The sequence below is a fragment of the Idiotropiscis lumnitzeri genome, chromosome 6 (genome assembly GCF_059441095.1).
Source record: "Idiotropiscis lumnitzeri isolate Australia: NSW breed Sydney's pygmy pipehorse chromosome 6, RoL_Ilum_1.0, whole genome shotgun sequence".
NCBI lineage: Eukaryota > Metazoa > Chordata > Actinopteri > Syngnathiformes > Syngnathidae > Idiotropiscis > Idiotropiscis lumnitzeri.
In genome coordinates this window covers 3,339,395-3,355,541 of record NC_142396.1, presented here as the reverse complement: position 1 = coordinate 3,355,541, position 16,147 = coordinate 3,339,395, and the positions used below count along the sequence as shown (strand labels likewise).

General features: G+C 48.2%; 2 protein-coding genes across 3 annotated transcripts; both read right to left on the bottom strand.

Moving 5' to 3' along the window:
• Positions 1-484: 484 nt before the first annotated feature.
• spam1 (sperm adhesion molecule 1) lies at positions 485-5,295 on the bottom strand. Of its 2 annotated transcripts, XM_088298683.1 has the most exons (5): positions 5,197-5,262; positions 3,615-3,792; positions 2,508-3,242; positions 1,869-1,958; positions 485-1,443 (listed from the first exon to the last, which is right to left on the bottom strand). In XM_088298683.1, the coding sequence occupies exons 2-5, from the start codon at positions 3,783-3,785 to the stop codon at positions 1,114-1,116; spliced, it is 1,326 nt and encodes a 441-aa protein (XP_088154809.1). In that variant the 5' UTR covers positions 3,786-3,792; positions 5,197-5,262; the 3' UTR covers positions 485-1,113. The 2 variants fall into 2 exon arrangements, with proteins under 2 accessions (XP_088154809.1, XP_088154810.1); XM_088298684.1 differs by lacking the exon at positions 3,615-3,792 and having other exon boundaries at positions 5,197-5,295.
• Positions 5,296-7,657: 2,362 nt separating this feature from the next.
• hyal4 (hyaluronidase 4) lies at positions 7,658-14,602 on the bottom strand. The gene is given in 6 exon segments (XM_088299480.1): positions 7,658-7,702; positions 7,705-8,190; positions 9,408-9,497; positions 10,558-10,965; positions 11,683-12,258; positions 14,531-14,602. Coding segments are annotated over 5 exon segments (1,569 nt in total). The 5' UTR covers positions 12,223-12,258; positions 14,531-14,602.
• Positions 14,603-16,147: the final 1,545 nt, after the last annotated feature.

Here is a 16,147-nt window from a genome sequence, read left to right as displayed (position 1 = left end):
TCTGCCATTTTGGTTAGAAATAGACACTTTCAGTCCCTTTAGGGATATTTTCCCCACCAGAATTTTGAAGAGAATTCACCCAATGCTTTTTTTTGGGTGGCCAAAGCCAGTTTGGCTTAACAACTTCCACGCATCCATCATTGGAGCCGCGTATCTCCTCGCGAGGGTCTTGTCGTCCCAGAGATGTTTTTCGAAAATGTCCCCGCCGCCGAGTATGGTTTGATTTGTCAACCCGAAATTAGGTTCGACACGTCCATCACGAGTCGACCCACCAAAAAAGTCACAAGGAGCCATGAAGAGATGAGAAGGAATTCTGCCAGTTTTGCGTCGAGTGGCCACGTTGGGCCAAGTTTGGCACATTGCAGGCGTCCTTCAAAGACAAAATTGCAGAGATTTTGTTTGCGAGCAAATTTCCAGCCGTTGGATGACACAAAATCTCCCCAAAGAAGTTTTGATCAGTGCGTGAGGTCATAGCAAAGAAAAATCCAACAAAATGATTTTTTTATTAAAGCTGCAGTCAAAGTCAAGTGACAACTTCAAATGGACACATTTCACATTTTTAAAATAAACTCAGAGTACAGTGGTGCCTCGACTTACGAGTTGAATTCAGTCCAGGACTAAGCTTGTAACTCAATTCATTCAAATGTCAAATCGATTTTCCCCAGTGGAATAAATTGAAAAGCCGTTGATGTGTTGCAGCCACTTTTGTAAAACGATGTAGAATAAAAAAAAAAAAAATCATTAAAAAAATAATTGCTTTAATAAATTGGAATTATAGTGACGCCTTGCGACGGAGCCTTGCGGCCAATCGCGAAAATCTCAAAGTCCGTGACATCCCCTCAAAAATGGCAGCAAAGCATTACGTTTGTCTAAATGAAACTCCTCAACGTGGTTCCTTGGCACCAAGATGCCACCAAACACATCAAAGCGAAAGTCCTCGTGTCACTTGGTATTTGTTTGTTGGTTGTGGGCGTGGCCGAGTATGTGACATCCACACAAAAAAAAAAAAGAAAATGAACCGGGTATCGGGAAGCACTCGTAAGTCAAGGCGACCACACTGCATGTTGCTGTCAAATCCTGCGGCCAGCAGCCAGGGGGCGCCACTGCGACGCCTCACACCTTGATCATCTGGATGCCAGCGGGCGGGGCGAGTCGTGGCTCGCACGCTCGTCCGGCGTAGCACTGACACGTGAAGTTGCGGGCCCAGGCGTCCAGGTTTTCAGCGGACGGGACGCCCACCGCCACGTACTTGCCGTCGGCTCGCAGGATGCTGAAGCGGGCAGCGTCCAGATGGAGGTACGCGGACAAGTTGGAGGTCCGCCGGATGCAGCGGCCGTGTCCCTGGCACAGGGCCCGACTGCACAACATGGCCGCCGCCGTCACGTTGACGAGATACGGGTTGAGCGTGGACGTCAGGTAGTCGGACAACGACTGGCAGGAGGCCTGCAAAACGTGCAGAGAAACTGAAAGAGTCACACAAGCGGATGTCATCGCTTGTTTCGGAGTCTTCGGGAAATCGTAATGTCGCAAACATTTTGTGAGTCGCGCATGGTCACAAATTTGACATGCTTGCCGCTGCCAAGTGAGGCCTAAGTGTGGGAAATCCTGGATTGGTCGCCCGTCAATGAAGTCATTTGCACCTTTTGGTCAGTTTGGCCGTTGATGAAATCAGTGAGGCAAAAGAAGCGTGGATTGGTCACCAGTCGGCGTGAGGACACAAACAGACAAACGAGATTGTACAGAGCAGAGCAAGGAACGCAGAGCAGCAAATGAAGTCTGTGCCATCGGTTGCACAACAGCAATTTTCACGCCATCATTTGCCGATTCACGGCGGCCGACGGAGGCTGGTTGCTTGTTGCCGTGGTTACCTTGTCTTTGTAGTCGTCGCTTCCGCCCCACATGACCACGCCGGCGGCCCCCAGAGCGGCCGACTCGCCCACCGTGCTCACCAGGTCCGCCTGGAAAGTCGACCACGCTCAAAATCATTTTTGGACTTTGGACAGGACGGGAGCAGTGAATTTGAAGAGTAAAATTGGACAAAGTCAATTTTCATTTGTCCGAATATTGCAAAATAACACTTCTTTCCCGCTTATGAGAAGGTTTGACAATTAGCTCCAAAGGTGGAGAAGTGCCCTTTATGAAAAACGACTTTTGCAGCACTTGAGTTGAAAGTCTTGACAGAGCGAACGCGATGTGTTGGAGCCCCACGTTAGATCAGGGGTCCTCAATCCTGTTCTTCGAGGGGCCGCTATTCTGACTGTTGGTCACCCGTGCAACACGGTGATCAGGAAGCTCTGCAGAAGCTGGTCTACGATCCCGCTCGTTGGAATCGGTCGGGTGTGTTGCGGAATGGAGAGGTGGCAAACAGGCAGGACGCAAGCCCTCGAGGAACAGGATTGACGACATTAGATGTTACCCCGCAAGCCGAGAAGTCGACCTTTTGCCGGAATATTGACATGCGGGGGGGGTCGGGTGAAGGTTAAAGGTTCTAGATCGGCAGGACTCACCGCGGTCTCAAAAATCCTGTTCTGGCCTCGGTACAGGGGTCTGGAGTAGACGTAGATGGGCATGGTGTACTGGCGTTTGGGCAGCGCCGCCACCCTCAGGGCTTCACGGACGCGGTAGCGCACATAGAGCACCGCCTGGGGGGAGTCCCTCAGGGCGGCGTGCAGGTACACGGATGGGAAGAGGGCGGTGCTGTGCTCCCAGAGCCACATCAGCTCTCGGTTCTGCTTGTGAGACTTGGCCGAGCAGCGGCCCGTGTAGTCGGGCCGGTGCCAGTCGTAGTTGTAGCAGTAGGGGAATAAGTAGAACCCCCAACGGCGGCTCGGACGCTCCCCAACTCCGAGGTCGATGGTTCTCTCCATGAAGCTGCGCCCGGCCGTCTGGAACTGATCCATGGCCAGCCGGACGATCTTCTTCAGGGACAAGAACGGGAAGGCTTGCAAAGCGTTGGCCATGGACAGCTTTTGGTAGATCCGCTTGGATCCCCAGTTCTGGGCCCACAGGGGGCGCCAGGACTCCCAGTCTATGACCGCAAGGCCGGGGGATTCATCCTCGGCTATGTCGTGGTCGATTTGTCGCTTTGCTTTGAGCAGGTGTGCTGTCAGGTTGCCATTTTGAGGGACGCCACCCTGGCGACGCGTCCGCCCGGCGGGGTCCATCTTGGGGTAGAGGCCCAGCCGGTCCTCATAGAAGATGGTCAGGAACTGGCCCGGAACAGAGGCCGGCGTGCTCACCGCCTGGAACAAGCGATGAAGGAATGGAGTTTCAAGAGGTAAGGTGACCAGGGCTGTTCAATTCTGTTCCTCCAGGACCGCTGTCCTGCCTGTCTTCCAATGATCAGGATTGTTGTCCAGCTTCTGCGGACCTTGCTGATGATCGGATCATTTGATTCAGGTGCGTCGTAGCAGACGAGGGGGGGGGGGGACTGACAGGACAGCGGGCCTCAAGGAACAGGATTGAACACCTCTGAACTAGACAAAGCGATTCCTGTCGAAATTGTAACAAAACTGAAATGCTGTGCAATCAATTGAAATGTTAAAATATTGAATGCGACTTCTTTGTTAAAAAGAGATTTGGTTTTAAATGTGGACCCCGGATGGGGTCAGCACCTGGAAGGCCGCCGTGTCCAGTGGGATGTCCAGACGCTGGCACTGCTCGGTGCGGGCGTTCCACACGGCGACAAACGGGTGCTCGGGAATCAGGGGCGGCTCGGTGGGCGGCAGCGTGGCGATCGGGGGGGGCAAACTCATGATTACGCCGGACAGAATGTGCAGGAACATTGTGAGGCTTGCGACGGAGAGAAGAAGACAACACTTTGACTCGGTCACAAATCATCTCCGTGTAATTTAGTGGCGGTTCACGGTATGTGCCCGACAGTGGCGGATCGTGCACTTCATACGTCGGCCTTCAGTCAAGTCCGACGTCGTCCGACTTGAATTATATTGCCATCATTTATGACACCACGGCGGGACAAACGCACTTAAACAGTACTGAGCGAGTGTTGGGACGACCGAGCTTCTCTTGAAAATGTCCTCGCAAGCATATCTGCAATGAAATGCACACTTTTCCCTCCTTCGGCCATTGTGGTTTAAAAAAGCAAGAATAGATTTTAGATTGTCCAACGGTCGCCAGTTGCGGCTTCCGGCTGTGTCGATTCCGCGTAGTTCTGCCCCCTCACGAGTGAGCATCCAATCACAAGCCACGTTCGTCACTTTCAGCGTAAGGCCAGCGAGAAGGCCTCACTGTAACCAACTCGTGATCTGATTGGTTTTCGCAACTTTCTATCAAGGGTCAAAGCCCCCTTGAGACGCAGAAGAGACGCCCGCACGATTGGATCGGAACGCCTCGGACGACTATTGTGAGCTATTGTGAGTATTGTGAAATCTGCCTGGCAACAAGGGCTAACTGAATTCTGATTGGATAAAAGCTGTAAAATACAACACTAAGATATAATATGACATCATTGTGAAGAATCTGATCATTTTTTTCTTGGGTCTGTTAGGCCAGCAGAGAAGACCTTGAAGGCCTGAGTTGATTATCTGATCCGGTGGTGATGCCCGGTGAGTCCGGTTTCTTGAATCAGTGAACTGCTCAAACCAACTCACGCGAGTTTATCGTTGGTAAATTGCAACGCGCGAATCTTGCGATTGCGAGGTGATCCGCGCGAGTCGCTTAACACAAGCCAGTGAAGCGAAACATTCCAGAGAGTCCGATCGCGGAGTCGGTGAACTGACACGTTGACATGATCTGAGTCTGATACGTTTCCGGTTGCTCCGCGAATCGATCCAACGCTCTCTTGTGCGTCGAGTCCACCGAGACGCGGCAACCGAATCGCGTAAATGGCATAAAAGTTCGCCGGCGTCAACTGACGTGTTTGAGTCCTCTGCGCTTGTGGCGTTTCCGTTTCGTCGGCGGACCCGTGCGCCCGTCCGCCGGGACACGATCGGCCCGACATCATCCGAGGGCATCGCGTTTCTGCGAGTCTCGAGTCAACTTCAAGTTGAACTGAGCCGACTCCGATGATTCGACGGATTCACCGAATGATCGCATTTTCATCGAATCGCCAACAAATGACTCAATACAATTGATTTTTTTTTTTTAAATGTAATCTTATTGCGTGAGTGAAGTTGTCAATATAAAATGAACGTTTTTTTTATTATTTTCTAAAATAGTAAAAAAATAAGCTTGTACCTGCGATTCTTCTCCGCGTTGTTAAAGTGTGAGTTTCACTCTGGTTCTTTTCTGCCACTTCTCGTGTGAAACAAGAAATGACTCAGAAGCCAAACGGCCCCCAACTTTTTTTTTCTTTTTATCAGTGATCATTCATCCGGTTTTGGTCTGTTGCATCTTCCTCTTTTCTACAATCAACCTGCCTCCCAAAAACAAAAAACAAAAAAACAAAACGGGATGCATTTATTCTTCACGTTTATTGAAGGAACACTTTCATCGGTAACGAGATTTATTGGAAGTGCATTTACATTCATGTGCTGCACGTTTTATTCTACAATCATGACAACCACGTGAAACAAAAACAGTAATTGTTGCAGATGATTCGTTCACCACGTCAGATGAAACAAAAAAAACACTTTGGCTTTTTTGTGTTATTTCAGCAACACAAGTTGGCATCGTGTATTTGTGTGTGCGCTTGAGTCGGCTGGCTCGGCGGGTGCCACCTTCCTTCCTCGCCTTCTACTCGGTCTTCGCGAGAGCCGAATCCGCCCCCCCCCCCACCCCCCCAGGCTCTAAGCGCCAAAAAAGGTCAACCAGCAGCGCGTGACTGTCAACGAAGTGACCTTCTCAATTGGGTGCTCCGATGAAATTTGTAAATTTCATCTCTCTTTATTGAAGAGGCGTCCAATTTGTTGCCAATCTAATACAGAATGATTACGAGGCCTTGGCGGAGGTATCCTGGTTAGTTCACACGCATTTGTTGAACTTTTGAAGAAGAGGAAAGGAAGAACCGCAGAAAAGCGCCGAGTCACGAGTCAGCTATGTGCCGCCGCCGCCGTCTTCAGTGTTTGTCGTAGCTACATTGACGCGAGGAATTTGGTCACTGGTTCAATTCCTCGAAAATGTTTTTTAAAAAAGCGCTATTCAGTTCAAAAGGTATTATCGAGTACATGATTTTAGTTTGGCGAATCAAACCGATGAGTCAGACGAAAGAAATGACAAGTTTTGACTCACCACGTAAGCATCAGTTGTATCAAACTTCATGTCAAGTAAAACAGCTTCTGTAAATATCCTTAGCACATGCTAACGTTGTTGTTTTTAGCGTCACAGGACAAAAGCACAGAAGTGAAGGCAGAAGCTTTTTGACTGAACGCGCGAGCTGTCATACAACAGCACTCGTTTCTTTGTTTTTCACTGTTGCTCTTTGGCGACAAAATCATGAGCTTATAAGAGCTAACTGCTAACATCGCCGGCTGGTGCTACCAGCGCTACGTAGAAGCTAACATTTTGTGACGAGACGCAAGTATTAGCTTCATGAGCTAACATTTGCTGGGCGGCGAAAGCCAACAATCGCACGTAACTTTTCACAAGTACAAAAAGCTGACAGACTGTCAGCGATTGGTGCGTTGTTGGCGCCGCTAGCCGTGTCGTGTTAGCGTAGCGGGCCCAGCTGCTCATTCCTTTTCCTGACCGCTCACAAATTTTTCTGTCGAACAAAACTAAAACGATTAACTGTAAACTAAGTGTACCGTTCATATTTTGGGTAAACTTATTTTGTGTACTCGTGTCCAGGTCATAGCGATCACAAGCGGCCATTAGCCGTGACTAGCATGACTCTCGGATGATTAGGACATTTTTTTTCGAGAAAAATTATTCATATGCTTTTTTGTCATAAAAAAAAGACATTGCTTCTGGAAAAAAAAAAAAGCAAAACGACTTACTAGGTAATTTTTAAATCTTTTATGTACAGTTTGTAACGGATTTGAATCGGGCATTCACAGTATGTAATGTTAATTCGTTATGGTAGTTTTTTTTTTTTATGTACTTGTGATCTCGTGAAACTTTATCAGTCTCCGCCCAGCAATCGTTCCAATTGAAAGTACAATACGATTAAACCAAGAACGCATTTGCAAACCGGATGTTGTTCTTGTCGGCCATCTTAAAATAAAAAAAAATAAAAAACACACTGAATGGTTACGTGTGAAGATTTGGCTGGAAAATGTTGGTGCTGCTATTGCGGAAATATCAGTTGTTAACAAGTTCACAACCGTTTTTCCTTTTTTTTTTTCAATTTACAAAGCGACACGCCTTCTTAGGAAGAACATTCTCGGATACGTTCTTCGGAAATCCGTACGTGACGAGTACGAGACGATACTGGTTTGGAATGTTAGTCAATGGCTCATTTTTGATGAACACGACGGCCTGCTTGGATGTGGTATTTTAACGTTGGTTAGGATGGCTAAGAATTTTTTTTTTTACTTGGTGTCAAAAAATTGAGAACCACTGATTTATTAATGTACGCACTTTAGTCCAATTTCAAATTTGAGGCGTCTACCGTTCGCAAAGGTTTGCTATTTGCGTCAGGTCTCTGCCGCAAACTGCTGCCAAGAGCGATGCTGGAAAACTGCACTTTGGCGAAGAACACGTTTGGATTCAAGTCATTATTTTACATTCTTATGAGCTGCGTTGTGATCCATCGACGTTAGCACGTTAGCATCAACGTTAGCACGCCAACAATCAGCCGAACATCTCGAGTGTTTTTTGCAAGTTGGACAAGAGCATCAAAAGTATCAAAAGCCCAGCCGGGCCGAGATCGGGCGGGGCGCCGTTGCGCCCTTCGGCCGCCCGCCCTCCCCGCTCGTCCTCCCACTCGCTCCTCCGCCGCTCCTCGTCGACGTTCTCGCCGTCGTCATCCTCCCGCACCTCGTTGGCGCTATCGCAGCGCTCCCCCGCGTGACCTTCGTAGCAATGACAACGGAAGTGCTCCACGAGCACTTGAAGGGCCTGGGCGGAATGGCGCCCACTGACGGCGAAGCCTCCGTCGCCCCCTGCTGGGCGGATGCTGTAGGTGGCGGCGTCCAGATGGAGGTAGTGGCGAGCGCTCGGGTTGCGGCGGACGCAGCGTCCGTTGTTCTGGCACAGGAAGTCGCTGCAGAACTCGGCGGCGCGCGTCACGTTGGTGATGTACTGGCCCAGCCGGTGGCTCAGGAACCAGCGCACCTTGCTGCAGTTGTGCTGCAGGTGAAACACGAGCCGGAAGCACATCCATCAGGCGCAATTCAAGGCAAAGGCAACTCGCGCTTTCTCCAAATGGCGAAGCTGACGTTGCCTAGCGACCAGTCAGCCCGTCGTTTGTCGATATGTGTCCTGCCATTGCCTGGCGAGTCGACCGATGTAAACCAAACGGATGGACCGACGTGAAGACGTCATTACTCAACAATTTCCCCATTTTGGATGAAATGTCATAAACAGAGCTAGAGAGTCCGTCCCGGGGGCGGAGGCCGACAATTTTAATGAATATGGCCGGAGATTTGAGGCTCAGACGGTACCGAGATCGCGGCCGGAGGGGCGGGGGACAGACGGGGGGGGGGGGGGGGGGGGGTCAAGTGCCCAACTGCGGTCGTGCGTGTTCACTTTTTGCCACTAGACTGGTGACACGACATGGAAACATGTGGAATGTCATACGGGAAGTCTGTTCATTTATTTTGTTCTTCTTCTCTCAAAAATATTGAAAGGACAGAAGAAAGAAAACGCAGATGAGGTACGAAGTGTTGTTGTCGACGTGAGGTCGCGGTCTGATTTTCCAAAACAGTTCCGGACGCTGCCGGAAGAGACGACATCCACGAGAAAGACGACATTCAGATGAAAAACATGGTGACTCACCGGCGTCAGACCGAGCACTCCTCTTTTGTCAAATTTATAAAGATTATTCATAAAGAGTTTCAAAAACCTTCTCGGGATGGACAAGTGTCATGTCAAGTCCACTAGATGGCAGCATAGCACCGAAAACAGCCGGATATGCTCACGGGACATTTTGGTGTACATTTTTATTCTTTCAAAATATAATTTGTATTCTTAGACGATCAGAGCTGTTTGGTTCTTGAAAGCGCACATAAATCAAGCACAAAGGGCGAGTACGGTGGCGTTCAAGGGACTAAAGGGACTAAAAGTTGATTTGCTAGACTTGAACTTAGTACCCATTTTGTCCTTTTTTTTTTTTTTTTACTTTACCTTCTGCAGTCTAAATGTGCCTCAACTAAACATTTGATGACATGTTTTTGATGCATATTGAAGCAAAGTGCTAGTTTGACAATTTGAATGACATTTGCAAAAAAAAACTTTGAGAGGCATGGCTGAAATGTGTTTGAGGTTGCAGTGCGAGTGCGTGTGCGTGTGCGTGTGCGCGTGCGCGTGCGCGTGCGTCTTGTGCACGTGTAGAATGTGTTCCTCACCCGCGAAGTGGTCAAGTTGAGGTCGCCCCAAATGACGAAGCCGGCCGCTCCCAGCGCGGCGCTCTCGCCGATGGTGTGCACGAGATCCTTCTGCGCGGAGGACACGGAAAGAAAGGTCAAGGTGAGGGCGACACTTAAAAAATAAATAAAATAACTAAGCGTGTAAACATTTAGTATGTTGCTACTTAACACGTAGACAAGCATTTTGGTCTCTTTCTTTGAATGCAGCGTTGAACATGAAGCTACTTAGCCGATAGCAACTTAGCATGTTGCAACTTAGAATGTAGGCAAGCGTTTAGTCTCTGTTTTTAATTGTAATGTATGTAAGCTGAACATAAATCTACTTGATGTAGAGTAAATTTGCACGTGGTCAAGCATTTTGGTCTTTTTTTTAAATGGAATGCAGGATGAACTTGATGCTACTTAGCATCCGGCTCCTAGCAACTTGATGCTTGGCTGGCCAAAAAATTGTTGATCTGTTACTTGCTGTTGTAACATTCCACAAATGAACAACAAAATATCTTGGCGCTTTAAGAATTCCACCACTGCACTTGGCCCATTGAAGTGATGACAAAAAGGTGTACAGTTGAGTTACTTTGGTATTCCCTTGCTTTGTTTTGGAAATAAACTGAATGGAATTTTAAAACTTCAAATCTAGCATGTCAATTCTTCGCATGTAAGGAAAGAGTAAGGTTTTTTTTTCTGTATTCTTTGCACAACAGAAAGGTGGAACTCAATCAACCTGAACTGAACTGTGCTGTTCGTTTAAATGAAACTATCCTATGCAAAGCACTTCTGTCCATTTTTAAAAGAAAATAAAAATGTGGACATTAACGGGCCTTCACTTTTATGTGACAATTTAAAAAAAAAAAAGACAAAATTGGTGTTTTTCACAGGACAGCGACAACATGCAAACCTCACTGGCACGTCGGTCGAGGAAATGAAACTTTTGATGGCATGCGTAGCATGTAGCAAATTAGCACGAGATTAAAGTCGGCAAGTCGCGTCGTGTGAGATGCCCTATTTCAAGCGCCGCCATTTTGTGTCCTTTGACTTGAAAAGAAAATGTGAGAGGTGAAGGGAAAATTCTTGGGTCGATTTTTTTTTTTTTCTTTCCAGAATGTGAATGAATGTAAAAGTGGTCCGTTACCGTGGTGAGGAAGGTGAGCGGCTCGTCACGGTATCCCAGCCTCAGGTAGACGTACGTGGGGAGGTCGTAGTCGTTGGCGGTGAGCGAGGCCACGCGCAGCGCCTCGCGCACGCGGTGGCGGGCAAAGCGTTGGTTGCCCACGCTGTTGCTGTGCGACTTGTGGATGGCGACGGACGGGTAAAGCGCCGTGCTGCTGTTCCACAGCCAGCGCAGCTCGTCGTTGCGCACGCTCTCCATCAGCGGGCACAGGCCGGTGTAGCCGTCCTCGTGGAGGTTGTAGTTGTGGCAGTCGGGGTAGAGGTAGAAGCCCCACAGGGCGTCGGGACGCATGCGCGTGCCCAGCTGCAACGTGCGCTGCATGAAGGCCCGGGCGCTCTTCTCGAAGCGGCGTCGCGCCAACTCCTCCACCTTAAAGCGAATCGGAAAAGAAAAAATCCAAAATCAAGACCACAAAGTGTTTCGTGGTGTTGTTAAGGTTGTGCCGATCCAATCGTCGCATCGGAAATCGGGCCCGATCACGTGATTTTTATTTTACTTATTTATTTTTTTCACATTTAAATTTTTTTGCGCCGGTGGTTCCACCGCATTTTGGTCATAAAGTCAATGTTCAACGACGCAAGAGAGAAGTTCAACTTTTTTCTTTTATAAGACACTTTTCGATCTTAAAATACACATTTGTTCTCGAAAGAAAAAAATAGAGGACTTCTACCAATCATTTAATAGATAAAAATATTGATGAATTGGATTTAAAAAAAAAAAGTTTTCATTTGCATTCCTTGGTTCCAAAACATTTTTACTAAGAGTGCTGCGAATGCACAAAAATAAACCCATCATGCAGTGTAACATGCAAGAGAAATCTGCAAAAAAAAAAAATTATATATATATATTTTCCAGAAGTCAAAGCACATGTTTGCAAATTTGATGATTAATCTGCTTTTATGGGGGCTTCCGGAAATGGGAGAATATTTAATTTGTGGACAATTTGAAGTTCCACCATGACAGTCATTGATTGATTGTCGCACCGCTGATGTCCCGGTAACGATAAACCTTCAAATAACTGCGACCTCAACGCATTCAAACTCAGCTCCGGCATGAAAACTAAATTCCACCCAAGTTGGTCCTCACCTGCGCCGCCGTTACGTTCAAGTACGCCTTGGCGGTCAGCTCCCGCGACTTCCGCCGGTAGACGTCCTTCTTGTGCCAGTTGCGGCTCCACTGCGGCCGCCAGAACTCCCAGTCGATGACGGCCAGGCCGCGGAAGTCCTCGGCGGGGATGAAGTGCTTGATGTCCTGGTAGGCCTTGAACAGGTGCACGTCCAGGCTGCCGTTCTGCGGGACGCCGCCGTGAACCGCCTCGCCCTCCGCCGTGTAGCGCGGGTAGTAGCCCAGCCGGTTGGCGTAGAAGATGGTGACGTTCTGGCCCGTCCAGCCGGCGCGGGGGCTGCCGTGGATGTGGAAGAGGCGCTGCGGGTTGACGCTGACGTTGTACTTGAGGTCGCACATGTCCAGCGGCGCGTTCCAGGCGGCCACGAAGGGCTTGCGGCCCACCAGGGGCAGCCGGGCCGGCTTGTGGGCCGGCGCCGCGTGCAGGATCGGAAGCAGCCGCCAGAAGGTGAGGGCGAGCGGGACGGCGGAGGCGAGAGCGCCCGGCGGCCTCGCCGGCATGCTGCAGATCAGGTGCGGGGGGGGCTGTCCATCATCCTGAGGAGAACAGGACAAAAATTCAGCCGCCACCGCCGCAGAAATTTTGCCCAAAAAAAAGCCCTCGGTCCGCTTTACGTGTGCACCGTCATGAGGTCGATGCGGTCTCGGGGGCGGGGCTGCCGCTATCGAATACTTTTGCGTGCGCGCTAACGACGGCTCGCTCACAGACGCGTCCGAAACGAAAGCAGGCGTCCGCCGCAACCTTCGTCAAGTTTTTGTGTTTGAAATGTGCCGTCACTTTCGTACTGCGTTGCTAACGGCAGGTCGCCGTGCCGCTCCTTTGCCACGACGCTTCCGTTTTCATCGCGGATGAAGACGGCGGCGGATGTGCATCTAGCCAAGCGCGAGACGAGGCTCTTTCCAGAGGAAAGTCGTGCGACAAATAAATAAAACGACTCGTCGACTACTTCAATGAATTTTTGACCATTTTGTTCGTCGATTCGTCTTGGCAGCCTCGTTGATATACTTAAGGCGGAAAAAACGCCTGGAGCACTTTTTTTGGGGGGGGGGGAGTGAGGTACTCAAATTACTGGCGCACTTGTTTGAGCTTTACTTCTAAAGTTGCGTTGCGAGTTTTTATGCAAATTGCGGCGTCACCATCGGAACAATTGAAAGCCAGACGGCGACGACAGGAAGCCGCTTGGCCTTGAATCTCGTGTTTACATTTTGGCTCGTTGTAAAAGTCACCCAAAAAAAAAAAAAGTAAAGAGGCCTCCCGCCGGCGCGAGCGAGCGCGCGCACCCCCCTCAACACAAGCCTGGAAGTGATTAGCGAGCGTTTGTTGATGCCTGCGGTTCTCGTGGCTTTCGACAGAACCGCGAGAGACAGCCGGAGACGCCGTCGGATTGTCTCCGCTGGAAAATGTTGTGAATTTCAGACGCGCTTTGCCAGCCGATCGGGCTGATCCCCTGTTTTTTCTTTGTTTTAATTTAGTTTTTTTTTTAATCGGTGCAAACTTTGCTTTGTAACGATTGCTTTGGATTTCATATGATTTGGTTTAAGTCGGACTTTCTGACACGGATTCATCCGGAAAAAAACGAGAAACCGCTCAAATTCCTTTGTCGCTTGCCGACTCCCGTTTTCCCAATGAGAGGTCAAGGGTGCTTGCTGACACATAAAAAAGAAAAATGGAAACAGAAGTCTGCTATCTTGATGTTATCTTAGAATGTGAAATGCCACAGATGGGCGATCTGAAATTAACATTGATGTTGCGTTAATTCTACGTTAACACACACGGAGCAGTGACACATACAAACGACGATGCAGCTGGAAAAGACTATTTAAAAACAAAAACAAGATCTTAAAAATCGGTTTTCTGTCGAACGCCAAAAATAGCCAGTGTGATGCACGCCAGAGAGCAGAAGCCCCCCAAAAAATGGACTCCCTCAAACGCACCATCTGTCCCGTCAACGGCGTCCAACGTCGCACTGCCGTCTTCCGATGACGTGGGAACAAAAGTGCCGCAAAGCCAAAACGTGAAATGATACGAAATCAAATAAAAGAATGATTTGATGTGAAAATGTGAACTTGATTGGCAACTCGCGGCCAATGCACAACATTTTTGGAGTGTTTCAATGTTCAAAGCGAATAATTCTGCATTTTACCGATTGTTTAAAAAAAAAAAATAAATAAAGTTTGTTGGATGTGATGTGAAAAATTGAGAGAAATTGGATTTGCTGATTTATCAATTCAAATACGATTTAATGTTTAAGCCAAAAATAATTATATAGTCTAATAATATAGTCAAGTAATATCAGAGTGGAATAAAATAAAACAAGTTGACTGAGATTGCAAAATGTTTTCAGAATTACCGGATCATCGTAAAAAAAGGAAATGCATTCTTTTTTTTCTGGATTACAAAATTAAATTTGAAAAAAAAACACGTGTTGAAAAAAAACATGCTGGCAAAATCTTTTTTGTTTTTGGCTGACCGTCATCGCCTCACTTTTTTTTTTCTTCATCCAACTTATTCAAAAAACATTTCCCTCTTGGAAAAAGTGGGCGCGCTTGCTGCCGCCACGCGCACCGGTGACCCCACTTTTGTGACCTTTGACCCCTCCATGTCGTCTCCAGTCACCACCTTCAGCACGACTGCGCTGTGAACGTCTCCGCCCCAAAAAGTCAAAGTGCCACTTTGGACATTTCTAAACCCAAAAATGTGTGAGCCAACATTCCTGGCGTGAACATTCCTCGCTCCCTCCTTCAGTTGTACCGCTCGACAAAAGCGCCACAAAAACCAAAACACGCGTGTGCTTCCCGAGCGGCTCACCTGTCGATGAGGCGCGGGTCTCGCTCTTTGTCATGTCGGCCGCAAACGCATTCCACTCGTCCAAACGTGCGCTCCCGTCACTGCCAATGTGCGCGAGACCAAAGCGCCGTGCCGGCCTTTATATTGCCTGCGAGGAGGAGGAGGAGGAGAAGGAGAGCCTCAACATGGATTACGCTGAGGTAGAGGGTGAGAGACACACTCACACAATGGGAAAAAAAAAAAGAAGAGAGAGAGGACGTCTTTCAATCCTCTTTGTAATCGTCAACATTCCAATATGTGCGCTTGCAGTTCCCACTTCCCCCAACAGGAGGCAGCATGTTGGCAGACTAACGTAAACACTTTTTATGACGCCGTGTGTGGATGTTCTCGTCAACAACGACTTTGCAACCAGGTTGTTTGCTAAAGTGTGTTTATAAAAAAAAAAAAAAAAAATTCCAAAACACTTTGAATCAAGTCAAGTCAATTTTATTTGTATAGCCCTTGATCACAGACAGTCTCAAAGGGCTTTACATAGCCACAATCGACATCCCCGATCTTAACCCCCAGGAGGGCGAGGAAAAACTCAAAAAACTCATTAGGGGAAAAGTGAGAAACCTTGAGAAGGGACCACAGATGGGGGAATCCCCCTTCCAGGATGACCAGGCTGCAATGGATGCCAACTGGGCAACATTTGACACATACAATGATGCTATGCAATAATAGATGAGATAATGAGAGAGTCAATTGAATGAATCGTAAATTAGCCAGCAAATGATCTTGAAATCAACCTTTGTTGTTAGCATCTCTTCCGTGTCGGTGTCATAAACGGACGCTTCTTTTTTTTTCTATGGGCCGGAACGGGGTCGGGGTCGGCAATTTTTAGGAAGAAGGCCGGAGGGTTGAGCCCGAAGGCGGGGGACTGACCGCCAAAAAAGGGTCAAGTGCCCAGCTCTGCAAATAAGTGACATTGTCGGTCAGAATTACAAAAACAAAAAACGTGCGTTTCAATATGACCTTGCTCTGCCACTGCTCTCATGTTGGTTGCTTCAAGTTGCTGTTTGTTGCTCTAAATTGGCGAAATGAAGAATAAAAAAAAAAAAAAGTGGGGGTGTACTTATTAAATAACAGCCCACCGAGCATCTGCCCGCTGCCCCAGCTGGCTGTTCCAGTTAAGCTGCAAAATAAAAATAAAATAAAAAATATATATATAAAATGAATAATTTTGTGAATTTAAAATGAAGTGACAATTTCAAGACACTTTGTTTGGTTATTTCATGCGATCCCAACCAAACTTGACTTTTTTTGTCAGTGATATAATATTTGATTTATTGTCGCCATGATCTCATTTTTGGGTGCCTCCATTTCTCGGCTTCCCCAACCTTGTTGTCAGTGTGAGGTTTCCAAAGTTTCCGGAAGACTTTTCGACGTGGGAAAACACACGAGCAGTGGCGTGCCGTCGTTTATTGTGCGAGCGAGACGCTTTTTTTTGCTGAGGAGCAGAAAACGTGTTTTTGCTTTATGTGGAGCGGACCGACAAGATGTATGCGCCGACCGCACGGCCGACATCTTTTCATTGTGGGGGCCAATTACGCAAGTTGGCCGCCTGGGCCTCGCCGCGTCGACCGACGTCTCCGTGGC